The sequence below is a fragment of the Vanessa atalanta genome, chromosome 25 (genome assembly GCF_905147765.1).
Source record: "Vanessa atalanta chromosome 25, ilVanAtal1.2, whole genome shotgun sequence".
Taxonomy (NCBI): domain Eukaryota; kingdom Metazoa; phylum Arthropoda; class Insecta; order Lepidoptera; family Nymphalidae; genus Vanessa; species Vanessa atalanta.
The window spans coordinates 8,310,341-8,327,889 of record NC_061895.1 but is presented as its reverse complement, the minus strand read 5'-3'; the positions used below and the strand labels follow the sequence as shown (position 1 = coordinate 8,327,889).

Below are 17,549 nucleotides of genomic sequence, written 5' to 3'. Positions count from 1 at the left end.
TTATACAGTATTACAAGTTTATAGCAGTGCAGGGCTACTGCACCTCCTTTCCGACATCTTTCTCTTGAATATTTCTACTGGATTTGATTGTAGCGACTGTTTTGCTTCCAACTCTTCAATCCTGAGCGGTCGCCCTCGAAATTCGTCTTCTATTTGCTGAAGAGTCTTCCCCATCGTCTCTGGTAGCAACATCAACACGATTATCAAGTTAACTAATAAAATGCCACCGTAAATCGTGTACGTACCATGTAATCCAGTTTTATCTATTAATTCGGGAAATGTCTTTAATGCCAAAAACATTACCCCCCCACCTGTCGCCAAACTGATAGTTCCTCCGATACTCCTGTACTCCAAAGGGAATACTTCGCCACCGATCACCTGTGGCATTGGGGCAGTACCTACCGCTACTGCCAAAAACTGAAGATTAATCAACAGGGCTGGTAACCAGATAGCGTCATATTCCCATCCGTGGATTCTGCAGTAAACGTAAATGGCGATGGCAAAATGACTTGCTACGGCGTGGACTCCCGTAGTAAGTACCATCGTTCGTCTTCTAGTTCTATTAATGATATAAACAGCGATGGTGTTGCAAATAATTCTTTGTGTATCCAAAAATACCATCCAAAAATGTGCATTTGCATTCGATCCCATTAAGAGACTGATAATGACTGTGGAATAAGCGGCCATTGTGGTACCACCAGAAAATTGCATAATAATATTGCTGTGAATCATAATCATAATAGGCTTGTAGAATTCCCGCTTTCGAACTATTCTTAATAACTTTGCGAACCAATTGACCCCGTGGTCTTTGATAATCGCTTGCTCAAAAGCTAGCCTTGCTTTTATCATGTCTTCTAGTTCTTCATCCTCATCCATTCCTCTTAACCATCTAAAAACGCGTCTACATTCATCGTATCTGCCTTTAGTGAGCAACCAACTTGGAGATTCTGGTGTATACATGATCATGACGAGACTTGCGAACGGGAAGAAAACGCATATGAGAGCAGTCTTCTGCCAGCTCAGCAGTGATCCAATGAGATGTACGAAAAATATGCCAAACGCTTGTGTTAGAGATACGGTGGTGAGGAAGGCACCACGATTTCGAGGACTAGTGTATTCCCCGATGAGAACCGAACGGAGTGTTGTCAGCAGACCGCCCGCGATGCCCAGCATCATTCTTCCAATTATCAAGGCCTGAAAATTACATTAAAAAAAATAACTATTTTAATTACCTACTAAATATTATATCTTTAGAAATTATAAGATCAACTAGGTTCTGAATTACACATATATTTTATCTTTCATAATAGAAAAGATAATAATAAAAATATCAAAGATAATTAAAGATCATTTAATGCCAACTGAAATTATAAAGATACCTCAACGCTTGTTGCCATAATAGTGATGTACCAGCTTATCAGAAAAATGACGGTGAGAGCGTAATGAGCCGCCTTGCGCCCGAGACGGTCCATGATGGGTGGGGTCATAAGGTTTCCAGCGAGCATACTCAAAGCCAAAATTGCCGCTAAAGAAGTATAAGATGTAAATAAATATTATTTCTCAAGGAAAGAGTTACTTAAGAGTGGAGAAGATAATCATTACAGTATTGGATAATTGGGCTTTAAAAAGTATATAAAAATTATGTTATGGTGGCTATTAATATAAATTTAAATATATATGTATATATTTGAATAACTCGTAAAGACAGTAAGACTTTATTTGTTAACAAGTGTTATACACTTACTGTCTCACTTATTGGTAGAACAATAGCTTATATTATTTTTGCTCATAACTTTTTAATTTTATGATCCGAATATGATAATCCTGCATCTTCATTTTGTCAAAAATCTATAAACATAAGATCATTTACCAATCCATGATCCTGACTCCGTTGTGAGTGGAATAGAACTGTCTGTTTCCTTCAGCTGTGGCAGCAGTATAGCGGGGAAGCCAACAGCACAACCGAAGCCTACTATATTTAACCCCACAGCTGCTGTTACGAAGCACTAAAACAGAATTAATTGTAAATTTTACAGTCTCCAAATGGCCTCAAATTATGATACACTTCCAAAAAGTTCATACTGCTCGTTTCCTTTAAACCGAGTTTATTTATGTATATTGACTATTTCATTTTTAAGGTCGAATTTAGAATCAAAGATGTGTTATAACGTTTTTGTGTAATTAATATTATTTTAGAGAGAAACGTTTCCAGGAAAGTTGTTGGGCATGAGGATATGAGCAATTTTTTGTTCAAAACAATTTACAGGTAGTCCGTCATTTCCCATGTAATTCGATAGGTCAAAGAAAATTGTCATAGGGCCGAATTGGACAAACCTCGCCACAGAGTCTTGTCAAGAATTATTTGTGAAGCCGAAGGCTCGGATGAGGTATACTCTGTTTGTTGTAATAGGCATGGGGACCAGTGAAAGCTGAAGCGTGAGGCTAGTCGCCGAATAATCGGAGGTGCGAGCTTTTCGGAAATACACCTAATGATTTAAAATACAAAAATTCTCAAAATGTTTTCTACCACAGAACTTCACCAAAGACTGGAATGTTCAAATAGATTTAGCATCACACGTAATAATTTCATAAATATCTAATTAGAACATACCTGTTTCACAAACGGAGTAATGTTTGTCTGTTCCATTTCTATTACCTACATTTAAAACCAACACGATTAATAAAACATTCAAGTTATCAACATCTTGTTAAGCCTAGGAAGTATCCACTTTAAAACTAAAATACTTGTGTGCGAAAAGATTGTTATCGGTCCAAAACTAAATTTAATCTTTCGATATCGATTTATCAATGGGCAGCTGCCAATCACATCTTATATTTTATTCAATTTTGATAGGCTGCAAAAATATCTCCATTTATTTTTCATACAGTGCTTGCTATATTCTGTTAAATTTAGCAATACTGTTTAACGTAGGCTATTGGCTACTGATTAGTAAATAAGAAGAAGAAAATTTATGTATCATAAATTCATCCAAAAAGTTGATTTACTTTAAATTTATATGAATTATTATTTAATTTAGTAAATTAAGCAAATAACACACATTTTAATGATTGATTTAAAAAAAAAAACTAGGGATTAGATGAATAAAACAGTAGTTTGTCGTAAAAAAATATTTTATTTTGTCATGTTAATACTACAATAATGTTAAAACTTATTTAATTAAAGCAGAACGGGGCTACTGCATCTCCTCTCCGACATCTTTCTAATGTAAATCTCAACCGAATTTGACTGCAGTGACTGTTTGGCTTCTAGCTCCTCTATTTTAATCGGTCGACCTCGGAACTCATTCTCTATTTGTTGTAGAGTCTTTCCTTTCGTCTCTGGCAGCAGAATTAGAACAATGACTAAATTTACTAACAAAACAGCACCATAAAATGTATATGTCCCATGTAATCCAATTTCATCTAACAATGTGGGAAATGTCTTCAATGCCAAAAACATCGCAACTCCTCCTGCTGCCTGACTAATAGTACCACCTATACTCCTATACTCCAGGGCGAATACTTCTCCACCTATAACTTGCGGCATTGGCACAGTACCTACTGCCACCGCCAAGTATTGCAGATTTATCAACACAGCTGGTAACCACACAGCATCATATTCCCAGCCATGGGTTCTGCAGTAAGTATAGATTGCAATTGCAAAATGACTTCCCACTGATAGCAAGCCTGTGGTGAAGATCATTACTCGCCTTTTGGTCTTGTTGATGATAAAAATAGCTATCGTATTAAAAATAATTCTTTGAGAATCTATGAATACCATCCAAAAATATGCGTTTGCTTCAGGTCCCATTAAGAGGCTCATAATTACGGTGGAGTAAGATGACATTGTAGGTCCACCCGAGAATTGCAATAAAACATTGCTGTGGATCATGATAATTATCGGTTTATAGAACTCTTTCTTTCGAATTATGGTACACAATTTAGCAAACCAATTTTGGTTCTCGTTTTCTTTAACAGCGGCCTGTTCAAAAGCAACTCTAGCTTCAATCATGTCTTCCAGTTCGTCGTCTTCTTTATTCCCTCTTAACCATTTAAATACTTGTCTGCATTCATCAAATCTGCCTTTAGATACCAACCAACTTGGAGATTCCGGTGTATAATTGATCATAACAAGACTTACAAACGGAAAGAATACGCATACAAAAGCAGTCTTTTGCCAGCTCAGGAAGGATCCAATAAGATGGACTAAAAATATACCAAAAGCTTGTGATAGGGATACTATAGTAAGAAAAGCTCCACGATTCAGCGGACTTGTGTATTCGCCAATGAGTATAGATCGTAAAGTTGACAGAATACCGCCAGCGACTCCTTGTAAGATTCTTCCAACGATCAAAGCCTGGAAATTAATATGAATAAATAAATAATGAATAAGTAGCACATAAGTTAAATAGAAAAGAGTAAGTATTGACCAAGAGTTACCTCAACACTGGTCGCCATTGTTATGATGAACCAGCTTATTAAGAAAATGGCGGTGAGCGCGTAATGCGACTTCTTGCGTCCAAGACGGTCCATTATCGGTGGGGATATAAAGTTGCCGGCGAGCACACTTAGAGCCAGCACTGCAACTAAAGTAAAACATATTTTTTTAATTGATACTTATTAATTTTCCACTTTCATACTACATATATTCAACCTTAAACTACGATATATTTTTTTTTGGTAGGCGAAACATACTTTTTACTTAGACAAAACTAAACGCTGTTTAGAGCTGACTGGATTAGTAAGATCAGGGCTAAAACCCAAAAATAATTTATATATCTGATTGTATGTATACTGTAAAAGTTTAAAGGTATATAGGTACATGTTAGTAAAGAAGTATGTATTTTTTTAGTGATTGAGTCATGATTTTTGAGTATCTTAAATTTATTCAACTAAAATGTTGGTTTTAATTTACTTGCTGGAAGGTGAAGGAGATAATTACATGGGATTCTGTTTAATTTGGTAGAGATGGTTAAACCGAAAGTCACAAAAATGTAGGCCATGCTACCCACCTAATTGGCACGCTGATATATAATCGAAGTAGATTACTGCACTATTCTTTATATATAGTATTTTTTATAAAATTTATCGATTCAGGTCGAGTATAGCCAAAGACATGATAGCAGTAAGCTTCTTACCAATCCATGACTCGGAATCCTTTGTCAACGGGATAGGCGTATCTGGGGCTTTTAGTTGGGGCAGCAAGATAGCTGGGAAACCCAAGATGCAGCCGAAACCTATTATATTTATGCCCACGGCTGCGGTTACGAAACACTGGAACAGAGAACGAGAATATTGTATTGACAATATGTTATTGTTCATGAAACAACAAAATAATACAAGCCAGCAACACTTTTCAAATATTTACAACTAGTTGTCGTCTGCCGTTTCGCTCGCGTTTTAGGGGATAGTAGGCATAAAAAAGTAGCCTGTGCTCTTCCTTGGAGCTAAAGCTTGATTGATACCAAATCTGTCCGTGAAAGAGGAACAGTTAGACAGAGAGAGTTATTTGCATTTAGAAGTATTAATTATGAATATCGTGTTGTAGACTATCTCTCTGTCTCTCTTTAAATATCCTTAATAGGAAATCATGCTAAGTAAGCAGAGTTGGCCCCGTGCTAAGAATACTGGAATCTTAACAGATGATTGAAGGGCCTAAGCTCAGGAAACATGACTGCATTTTCATATACTAAATTTGTGTTTATAATCCGTGCTAAGCTGTAGAAAATATGCCACTTTTGTATTCATCAACCAGTATTGGATCCGCGTGGTGAAATAATTTAGTAGTTAACTTTTTATTGGCACGTTTAAGTACCAATATTATCAAAAAAATATAAATTAATGATAGATCCTACCGAAATTAATTGGTTTCATTAAATATATATCGAGTATGGTAATCAAAGATAATTTCGCGAGTCTTATCATCCATACATAAATATAATCTTATATTGTGTAATAGGCCTTTTCATTTTATTTAACTCGACAATACCGAAAGGAACCGAAAAATACGCTTGCAGTAATTAGCGAATAATGCGGTTTCGTTCGGCGTACATTCATTGTTAGGATATGTTTTGTTTTGGGTACTAAAAAGTATGTATGTGAAGTGCTAATGACAGATACAGGCTCTCCCAAATGCAACTGACCTAATATTTTTTAATATTATTAAACTTTCTAGCAAGCATATTTATACTGCTAAAGCCTCAAGCAAAATAAAATGTTGCGTGCCATTTTTGTGTTTACTTTACTGAGTCATGTCCTTCCGAAACGACTCTAGACTCGTTACAATGAAGTACAGTAGGTCACATATTAGGAGATATAGTAACAAGTATTCAAACAGACAAACTTTGTCTACTATTTATTTTCGTAATAATACAAAAACCTTTATAGAACATATGTATAACATCCCGTCTTAGTGCCGTAAACAATGTAGGGCTGGTTCATTTTCAGACGATTATGCAGCTTGCATTTTACCACGCTATCATGATTAGCAGCTATTTTTAATTAATATATATATATATAATTTTAGCTCCGATCTAAATAATTGTTATGCAAAAAGTAAGATTATTGTCTTGAATTTATTATTTATTATATTTATAAAGCCATTCGACAATCACGGCCAGACAGGTTTATGATTAAAAACTAATCTTATAGTCTGTTGAATATATGTATAATGATTTTATTAACACCTATGATATATAGTTTAAGTGATAAATAAGAACTTAATGTTCATCTCTATAAAGTATATTAATCTTATATTATATATTATGATTAAAATACTGACCTGCTTTATAAACGGAGATATATTACAACTGTGAGCCATAGTTAACTGACGCACTAACACGAGTATATTTGTTTTTATTATATAAATTATTTTAAGTAACGTTTTAGATCTTCATTGCCATCAATATATTTTAAATCTGAAATATTTACAACATGCGAAAAGATTACACTTTTCTATACAAATTTTAATCTTCCGATATCATACTATCTGCTTCGCTGCCTATCACTGTCAATGTCTTTGAATTGAAACGCCAGATCAAACCCGGAAGGACAATATTATCGATAATTTGGTACCTAATTAAATAAAAATATTTAATAAAGTATTATTTTTATTACTGGTGCATTAAAAGTTTATGATTAAATACACATAAATGTATGATTCGATAAATTCAGCTTTAATTATGTCTAACACTTTTAGACATCACTGATATGATAAGAAAATTGTGACGTCCTCCTGATCTGATCTGGTTTTCTCTCTATTCCCTAACTCTTCTAATACGATAGGATCTCACGGTCTGCGGCCTTATTAGTTTTATGTCGGAGAGGGATGGGCGAAAAGAAAGTTTTGCCCAGCCGTGGGTTCACATATTACTCCCATGTTATTTTTATACAAGAGTAGTGGTTCTTCTTGATAGTCCACATTTGCAGTGAGTTGTAGATTTACATTTAGTTTGGTAGATACTATTTAAAATTAACTGTCCTGTCGTTCTAATTAGTTTTAGTTAGTTTGCTGTTTATCCACGGGTCCCGAGTTCAAATCATGGATTGGGCTACTAAAATTTATATTTTTTTCTGAAAGTAACGCCTCCTGCGCCAGAACTCTCTCCAGTTGTGATTTTGCATCCCCATCGAGCTGTAAGAGATGCAACTGCTTTTGTGCACACACATTTGAGCAATACTGTTAGGAGCACGTCATACATACATACAGCTATTCAATTGTGTGAGAGAACACACGAAGTAAAATAATGGTAGTTCTATTTTTGGTCCGTTTTTAAATATCATTTTTTTTTTATTTGTGACAGCACTAACCAATAAACGACACTGGCTGTTGTAATGTTTTTAATGACAAGCTAGTTGGCAGTCTGCCTGTACTTTAGCTATAGTAATTTTATTTCTTACAGCGTTTAAGGGCGGGCGAGACTTCTTATCATAAAAAGGCTCATGGCCTGACTCTCTAATACACAAAAATATGTTGATATTTTTTCGTTACTCATAGAGAAAAAGTATCTAATAACGACTAAACTACTTTTAAACGCCTTTTCAAAAGTCATGATTACTGATGACAGAACGACACTATTTGCTAAAAATTTTTTTTTTCTTCTTTTCATTCGAAACTAAATTATTTTTGTGAACGAATCGCGTATCTGTGATAATGCATTGTTAACATCGTCATCGTTAGTTTTTTTCGACCTTAAAAATAAGTGAAGTATCGTCAGCAAACAACACTTTAGCATAAATATCTTTAACATAGAAAGGAAGATCACTTACATATACTAAAAATAGAAAAGGACCCAAAATTGATCCTTGTGGAACAACCATTTTAACGTCGATCCAGGAGACTTTATTCCATTACTGAAAACTTGTTGAAATCTTTGACGTAAGTATGAAGCAATGAGATCAAGAGCTTTACCTTTAATACCGTAGTATTTGAGCTTATAAAGAAGCACTTCGTGTTCTACGCAATCAAATGCTTAAGACAGATCACAGAATACTATTCATTCTGTGATTTTTCCCATGCATCGTAAATATGTTTGAGAAGTGCAGTTGTAGAGCGACCTCTTTTAAAACCGAATTTCTCGCTATGAAAAAATATATTTGTACCTAAATAGATTAGAAGTTGAACTAAAATATTAATTTAATGTTCATCCAGAAAATATAAAAAAATAACTAACATATCCAATAATTAAATGACTCAAAAATAAAGCCGGGACCCAAAAAGTCTTTGCCTACATCGCACATCATGCTCGATTAAAAATATAACTTTCCCTCTGAATGGATCTCTACATCTTCTTACTTTTGAGGTCGATACCAAGTTGTAGGAAAATAAAGAAAATATTCGATTTTCAAAAAAAATACTACTTACCTACAGTACTGTAGTCTGTACGCTATGTATACATAATTTTTAGGCTGTTTGTAGTTAAAAGTTAGTTGTATCAACCTAGTTATACATACACACTAATGGGGGTAAAATACTACATATATAATGAATTTTTAAGTTTGGTGGACATATTATTTAATTTTCCGATACAACCAAAGTAAAAATTTACGGCAGAGCAGGTTATTCAAAATTCTACACAATTGAAATATACTAGAACTCATTTTCACACGAAAAATGTCAATCGCGTTGAATTTCCCAGAAATTTCATTGTACTTGAATTCTATCAGGAATTTATGGAACTTATTTTTGATATGTAGTTTTTTTTATTTGCTACAGTAACTATGCGTCATCAGCATTCATGAATGATAAATAGTCGTCGTCTATCCTAAGGTTCGTTCAAAGATGACAAGAGTTCCTGTCATAAAAATACAGAACAAACAAACCGTGGAGTAGGACGATTTTCATTGAGAATAAATATTTTTATTAATAAAATACGATATTTTTTTTATATTGATAATTCGAATACTCATGTAATATCAATATAGCAATTGTATAAGTTTGACATATCATTTGTATTTGTAGTAGGAAGTCAGCTCTAATGGATCATTGGTTGCTAAGTGGCCGTATCTGCTTATATACATTGCTAAGTTCCTTAAACTTTTTGTAACACATTCTGGGCTGAATCACTTGGATTTTTTTGTATTATTTTTATTTTTTTAAGAATTGCATGGCCAGCTGAAGGGCTTGACGTACCCAAGACGACCTTGGTTTCACATAACTAAAAAAATATTATAAAAAAACGTTCCAAGCAGTTTTACAGTTCTTCTTAATCTTGGGATCAAGATTATAAATTACAATCTTATTTTAATTAAAAGCAATATGAGCATCGATCTACAAATACATATAGCCGTATATGTGTACACTATCTTAATTGAAACTACACAAGCTTTTGATATTGGTTGTAATAGCAATAGACCCAATTTTCTTGAATTCCTTTCGACGAAAGGACGTCTCCTTGGGATTCATTTTGTTGGTGGGCTGGCTGTTTAAGTAGTTGACTTGCATTATTAATATATAATCAATATTCTCTTGATAGGTACTTACGGTACTACCGGTTTATAATACGATGGCCTTATTAATACTACTGCCAGAACCAAATGGTCAATATTTTCTATATATTTTTACCTACGAAATGACCCAGTGGACAGCCACGTGAATCTGAACTGAAGCTTTTTGGTACATACACGGACGAGTACTATAGTTTACATGTTTTCATGTGTTTATAATTAATCTCTTACGGTGAAGGCAAACATCGTGAGGAGATGTCGTGTCGGATGAAATTTTGCCACGTCCTTTTCCTAACTGTGGGATATTTAGGAGATCTTACTTTACTAATTGAATACCATAAACATTCCATTCGAAGTATAAGTGATTTAATATAAATTTTCAAAAGACACCATTGAATTCGTAATCGACTAAAGAAAAAAACTAAACATTGCAAAACGTATGCTAGACTTGCCATTTAAATACCAATTTTGGATTAAATCGTAATAATATCATTTACGAATTAACAAACAATGTAGCCCCTCCACAGACGCGATGTTCTAAAGGCGCGGTTGCACGCTCGACCGTGCAGTGGCTGGCTATACCCTGGACCGGCGCAAGCGCAATTCAGTCGCAAGATGTCATTAGCTGAAGGCGCCTCCGACACAGAACACAGGCAGGAAGCTGAGAACTCTAAGAAAAATACTGATAAGCCAAGAGGATCGGTACGTTTTTTTCTTATTTAATGTATTATTTTTATTCGACTTTAGTATTTTAAATGTGGAAAATTATTAATAGAATTAACTTTTTTCCCTCCTAATGTCAATTGTAAGATTTCAAATAGTGTAATATTTTACAAAATCTTATATAATTGTTGTATATTTTTATTTATTTCCTTACTTAGTTATGAAACTAAATATGTTTTAGTAAATAAAGTAAATATTTATACATCTATAAGTCTATGTATAATATTACGTACAAAAAAAAAAAAAACAAAAAAATCGAGCTGCTTATAACCCTCACTGATACTGAGCCTAGATGGCCGAACTAGATTCCACCTCTTGGGTCTTGGGTCTCCAAAGGAATTAACAGCCATTATAAATGTCTCGACTTATGAAATATATTTGTCATGTAGTCTAAATATTTAATATATTTAAATAAAATATCTAAGTTTATATATATAATAAATAAATCATCAATCACCAATAAAATATGAATCGTTAATGTTCATTTAAAGTATGAAAAATCGGAGATTTAACTTTGTAGCTTTATAAATGTAATCCTGTAAAATATCTTAAATCTTAATATTGATTACAACTAAAAGAGCCTCGTGAAAGTATATTATTTAATATTGGTTGAATATTAATAATGAAATAGTAAATAGTGTTAAACTTATTAATAAATAATAATAAATAAATAATGTAACATATTTACAATTTTAACCGGCGAAGCAGTAGTCAAGAAAATTTAAGCTTACATTCAGGTAACAGTTTATGTCTTATGGATACTCCGCTTTACGCTGTGTAAAATGGATCATACTAACAAACTCTTCTTCACGCAAAACATTTTGTAAATGTAGGAACAACGCAATCTTTTATTAATGACCTAGGGACAAATTTATTGATAGATTTATTGATCGATATACAGTGTTCTTAAAGTTATAATAGAAAAGCAGTGGCCTGTGTACACATTATTAACAATGGAATATTTACGAAATTTTACTTTACCTTTAATGATTATTAAACACATTAGAACTCGCGAGAAAATAGATTTTGATTTTGATAAAAGCAATATCGATAAGTTGGGTGTTGTTTTAGCTTCTAATGGATTTTAACATATTCCCCATTATATATTAAGCACTAAATTCTAAAACTATAGATAATAATAAAAAGCAAGTTTTTTATTTGGAACAGAAAAAAGGAATTAAATGAGAATATAATTCCACGATACATAATTCTCATATAATTTATACCATATATATTATATATATATATATATATATATATATATATATATAATTATATCGATTGACAGAGCGCACGCCGTGTAAGCTCATAACACTTTTTGTAGATTAAGTCAACAAATATTCGCTACTTTGCACAGAATATTAAATATGATATAGCTTAACACCCGTATCATGAATCAATTAGCCAATCGCTGAATGTGGAACTAATCAAGATACAGACGAGGAAGAGTTTGGTCACTATAATAAAATCTAAATATAAAATCACTTCGTTTTCTCGCCATGGGACACGTTTTTCCACAATGACTCTTTGAAATTTGTAGTAAACAATTATTCCAAGGGACTCGCGTGGCACAGAGACTTTCAGGCAAGTTCCAATAACTGTATCTATTTTGAACTCGATCAAATAAATGATACGTAAACGCAAATAAAATGTACGAATAAGTCTGATTCTAAAATATTATCATCAATTAAAGTAATTAAATTTATAAAATTATCTTGTTTTAGGCTCTTTTTAACACCATATGGGTTAATCCACAAATAGAAAATGCTAAAATAGGTACTGTTAGAACTCTGAACTTGGTATGAAATAATAATATTACATCTTTGACAATATTCTGCATAAATTGGCACGATAAGGTAGAAAAGATGCTCGGTCCGATGCAATCAGAAATTCTGACCTACACATGGTATGGTTTTCTGAAAAATTTTTCATTTATCGATTATTTTATGAAAAGTCACATCCTAAATTATCTCCAATTTAAAAAACAATTTTGTAAATTATTCTACTTGCCATGCCTAAAAAATACGGCCTTTTAGGAACTAGGAACAAAACATTGCCCATTTAGACTCTCATCAAATTAAACCATACGAGCAATTAAAGATCTAATAAGTAAATTACTTCGACCACAATAACACCAAATATGGTGTTATGGTGGCTTGGCGTGGGATTACGATGTCAATTGCTGTCAATTCCAATCGAATTAGTCTTGTCCGCCCACTGATTACAATTAAATAAACCTATTTGACTTGGTCGGGTAATTTTGGTTACTGTTTGTGGTGTGGAATGTCGTCTACAAATGCGAACCGAATCAAAAAAAAAAATAGATCAGACGTCTTCATAGTTATTATGTTTTTATATTTGATTACGGTAAAAAATACTGACGAATCCAGGATTGTCGTTTGGCAGGCTTGACCCTGCTGAGGGTAGGTTTTAGCAAAGTAAACACTATGAAAACGTGCAAAATTAATTGCCATTTAGGTAGTGTAATGCTTGCTAAGAAGTTAAATTAGTATAACGAACTAGTTCGATTCAAGAAAGAATATAACTTTGGTAGTAGTAGATTAATGCGTATATACATTAGAGTTCCTACGTCTGATCTTTTTGGGCTGTATTTAATTGCATTACAAACTCTCGAGAAGAAAGATTAAGCCTGTGTTTGCAAAGGGTGAATGAATAGCAGTTTCTAAAATTCTACGACGATTGGCTATTAGGTGGACTACAGTTTGTACGAAATAAAGAAAGTTTCCGTAACCCATGGATAGTATTTTAATTTATTTTTTGATGAACTAAGAATTGATTTTCATTTATGATATTTTGAGTTAGTAATATATATTTATGTAATTAGGTATGAATCTCTAAAAACTTTATAGTTCCCAAATTAAAATAATTTATAATCAAAGTATAGACTTAAACACAGATATACAAATAATAATTAATATAAAAGATATAATAATCTATCATTACTATTTATGTTCTTCCACTTTTCGATCTCATTACACTTCTTTGGTCAAGGAATGATCATCAACGTTATAAATACAGATACAGAAATCATGTTTAAAAAAATAATCATAGTTTAACAGTAACGTTGTCCCTCGATCAAAATACTTTTAACGGAAGCTGAAACAATACTATAATTATAATTGGGAAGATGCTTGAGTCGGGGAACCAGTGACCCGCGTCGATTCCCGGTCATTACTGTCTTCGAATATTTATCAGCCATTGTTTTCCAACAACGTTCTTTCGAATAATTGATTGATATCATTTCGTTATCTTCATCATAGTCTAAATACGAGTTATCTTTACATATTTTGATTTCGTTTGCAATATTTTCTATTGCAGCATTTTATTGACATATTTATGTCTCGCCACAACATAAAAACAAACTAACAGACAGAGTAAATTTCACATGATCACATTTTCATTTCACATATAGTATATGTATGTCTGACTAGTATATTGGAACTCCTTTGTCAAAATCTTACTGAATAGCAATTGCTTCAAATTATCATGAGCCGTTAACTTCTCCAGATGTCAGACCCTTACATGTGGAAGGAGCAGATCCATACCTTGATGAAGGGCGGAGACAGCGAGTCCGACATCTCGGACTCCGAGCACTTCCTCACCAAGGGGGCCTTCCTCCTTACCCCTTCTCACGGCCTCAGCATGGAGAAAGCTTCAGCCATCTGCGAGAAAATGGAGTTCAAAGGTTGCTTCTCTCTCACGAAGACGGCTACCGGCATCTTGTTCAAGTTTTCGAGCGTCGATGATTACCAAATGGTATTCAAGAAAGGTTTCCATAAAGTAACTGGTTCCAGATTCTATAGAAAGGTAAGATGAGGTCATTTCATCTGCCCTTCATCTATGCTTGGCTGCTTCTTCTACTGCTTTTTCCGATTTGAAGTCCTATTTTGTTATTTCTGGGTAAGTTATATTTTATGGCGTTATACTAGAGCAGCTAAAAAATGTACTAGTTTTAATGAAAATGCTAATTTTGAATATAACTTGACTATCTTTCACAAGAACAATCCTAAATTGCTTTTATATGTGATAGCGTTTGGCTGTTCGCAGATTTTACTAGCTTTAAGCCTTCCAAACATGTAGAGCATTATTGTTTTATTAAATAATTCAAAGAGTAACTGTATGTGTCGTTTATAGTCATCAATAAGTAACTGTGTATATAAATAATATTGTATCATTTCCAGATTGCCATACCATGCCGACCCCAGAAGACGTTTACGATCTACGTGTACGACATCCCGGATGACGTACCTGAAGAGGACGTACGTCATGCCCTCTACAAATATACCTCTGTGGTAGAGGTAATTCGGTTGCATTTTACCGGATCACCCCGTGATGGAAATACTGGTACGTAATAAAATAATTGGTTTTAAATGAAATCTGATTAGCTCTCAGAACAATTTTTTATACGTCTATCATATACTCGGACCAGTCACTAGATAGGCGAGTAATTAATAAAACATCTGATCACCAACTTTATGCCAGAACTACACTAAGTTATTGTAAGATAATAAAGTTGCCAAAAATTTGTTTTATTAAACTAATTTTACATTCTTACATATTTAAAACTACCAAACGATAGCGCGATTTAAATGACATACAGCGTCATCTAGTGAACGAAATATTAAAACATTCTGGAAAAAATATATGTAAAACATGTACACCTGTATCATTATGATGATTTATATGATCAACGAGTATCAGACAAGTATTAATTAAGGCAGCTTAAGTAATCAATATAAGAATATATAATATTTTAGAATCTGATTAATTCTATAATTCTGAGGACAAAAAAGAAATCAATGTTGTTTTAGGTACTTCTACTCCGAAACCTTTAGAAAAGACGCCGCCTCGTGCGATTACCAGCATCGATGGAGAGCTGGTCAGCAGTATGGTGCCAAAGGAGGCTTCTAGCGTGATGCGTGTGACCTTGGCCAGCATTGAGGAAGCTAACATTTTGCTGCAAAATGGTCTAGACTTCTATGGCGCTACGTACTTCCCGACAGAATTGGCGACACCTGCTCAAGCGGCTAAGCTGATCAAACCAAGCAGGTAAAATGACATTTCCGTCTTGTAAACATAGAGAAAAACTAAGCTAATTTTCATGCTATATATATGTTTCATAAAGTCACGGACCTGTTTCCATGGCTAGATCACAAGTGAATAAAAAACTGTGAATTTTAAAATAAAACCAATTTTATACACGGAGATTGAGAAGGTCACTTTTTATTAAACCAATTCTTTAGGTTTTTAGCCATAGAATTGTGTTTGAATAAAACGAATTAATACTTCTACTACCTAATTAATCTTCTGACTTATTAGCTGAAATCAGTGCTTATCACTCTGCGCCGTATATGGCCTGTATCGGTTTCGTCTCTACTATGTAGATCACTTAACGTCCCAATCTCATCCGCAAATTAATACACCACCAATGTTGACCATGCTAACACATTTAGAAAAAGCACTATGAGCACATTCTTGACATCTTTGGTACCCTTAAACTTCTTCGACATCACTTTTATTCCATTTGAATATCAATTATTACATTATTGCAATATCAGTTATAATAGTAACGTTAGCAACAATCACTTCCAGTTACCAAATAGTCACTTTGTTCACCAATCATAATACAACAATGTAGTCATAGAGAGCACCCTAACAATCCACTAATTTCTCTGTTCACAGAGCATATGCTTCCAGGGTGACGGGTGGCACCATGTCGGCTCGAGTGAGGGACCTTCTACCAGTCTTCGACCAGCAGGGTTTTGCCAAATTTGCTCCGCCAGCGTCTCGACTTGTTAAGCCACGTTCCAAGTAAAACTAAAATATTGATTTGCTATAGTCAAACGCAAAATAATCCACAAATTTGTCAACTGTTACCAATATTATTTAAAATTATATTTCGTTCAACTGTGGCTGAATACACTAATGTCTTCATGAAAAAAAAAAAATTGTCGAAATAATATATAATTTAATAATAAATTTTAAATAAGTAATCGATGAAAAACTACTATTTATTTATATCATGATATTAATAAGTATAAATTAATTCTCATTAATGTTTAACTGGTAAATTTTGACGTGCCATAAGTGTTTTATTAATAAGATATTTAATATAAGATCTTTATGATATTTAATTTATGTACCGATTTGCATTTAAATATTGATATTTAATATAACTAATAACTTAGGTGCCATTTTCATTTCATTAATTTTATTTTGTTGTTACAAATAATATTCATTAAATATAACGACAAAAATTAAAAAAGGTGTTTTAATTATGTCTCCTTCACTTATGTATTTGCTTTATTGAATAACAAACAAATAGCACGGAAGGTTATTATTATTTGATTAATTAAAAATTGATTGATAATTTCAAGGTTTAATGCTAGCTACATATCCTAGAACTGGGAACTTAAATTATACATTCAATAGGTAGAGACAAAAGAGTTCATTCCCTTTTCTCCTCTCTAAACTTGTTTCCCTTCTTTTGTTTGATCAATAAAAACTAGACAACAAAAGGATATGTAATTTTTCAATTATGAAAAAGTCGAATTTTGATCACTGAGAGAAACCTAGTCATTTTAAAACGACAAGATTGGGATGCATACTTAAACATTTATACATATTTTTGTATATTAATACAAGGTGGTAAATCTTCTGTCCTTCCATTCCAGCCACAGATTAGTTAGGTTTTTTGAGATTTTAATATTGTTTTCTTTTTTAAATGAATATTAATAGAAAGATAATTATATTTTTGATGTCAATTTGTTGCTGTAATATTTAGCTGCGGAGTTATGGCTGGATGTCTTGGAAGTCAGTTCGATGTCCGGTCAGGACCTTTATGATTTATTAATGTCAAT

At 33.2% G+C, this 17,549-nt stretch overlaps 3 protein-coding genes across 4 annotated transcripts; 1 reads left to right on the top strand and 2 right to left on the bottom strand.

Annotated features, from left to right (window-relative positions):
* Positions 1 to 12: 12 nt before the first annotated feature.
* Positions 13 to 2,647, bottom strand: LOC125073792 (facilitated trehalose transporter Tret1-like). The gene is made up of 4 exons (XM_047684828.1): positions 2,612 to 2,647; positions 1,871 to 2,006; positions 1,380 to 1,525; positions 13 to 1,194 (listed from the first exon to the last, which is right to left on the bottom strand). Exons 1-4 carry the CDS (start codon positions 2,645 to 2,647, stop codon positions 19 to 21), a joined length of 1,494 nt encoding a protein of 497 aa, XP_047540784.1. The 3' UTR covers positions 13 to 18.
* Positions 2,648 to 3,178: 531 nt separating this feature from the next.
* LOC125073791 (facilitated trehalose transporter Tret1-2 homolog) lies at positions 3,179 to 6,820 on the bottom strand. Its single transcript, XM_047684827.1, has 4 exons — positions 6,782 to 6,820; positions 5,139 to 5,274; positions 4,441 to 4,586; positions 3,179 to 4,357 (listed from the first exon to the last, which is right to left on the bottom strand). The coding sequence occupies exons 1-4, from the start codon at positions 6,818 to 6,820 to the stop codon at positions 3,179 to 3,181; spliced, it is 1,500 nt and encodes a 499-aa protein (XP_047540783.1).
* Positions 6,821 to 10,520: 3,700 nt separating this feature from the next.
* LOC125073678 lies at positions 10,521 to 16,617 on the top strand. Of its 2 annotated transcripts, none has more exons than XM_047684625.1 (5): positions 10,521 to 10,647; positions 14,197 to 14,496; positions 14,871 to 15,033; positions 15,501 to 15,738; positions 16,387 to 16,617. In XM_047684625.1, the coding sequence occupies exons 1-5, from the start codon at positions 10,561 to 10,563 to the stop codon at positions 16,502 to 16,504; spliced, it is 906 nt and encodes a 301-aa protein (XP_047540581.1). In that variant the 5' UTR covers positions 10,521 to 10,560; the 3' UTR covers positions 16,505 to 16,617. The 2 variants fall into 2 exon arrangements, with proteins under 2 accessions (XP_047540581.1, XP_047540580.1); XM_047684624.1 differs by having other exon boundaries at positions 16,372 to 16,617.
* The last annotated feature ends 932 nt before the right edge of the window (positions 16,618 to 17,549 follow it).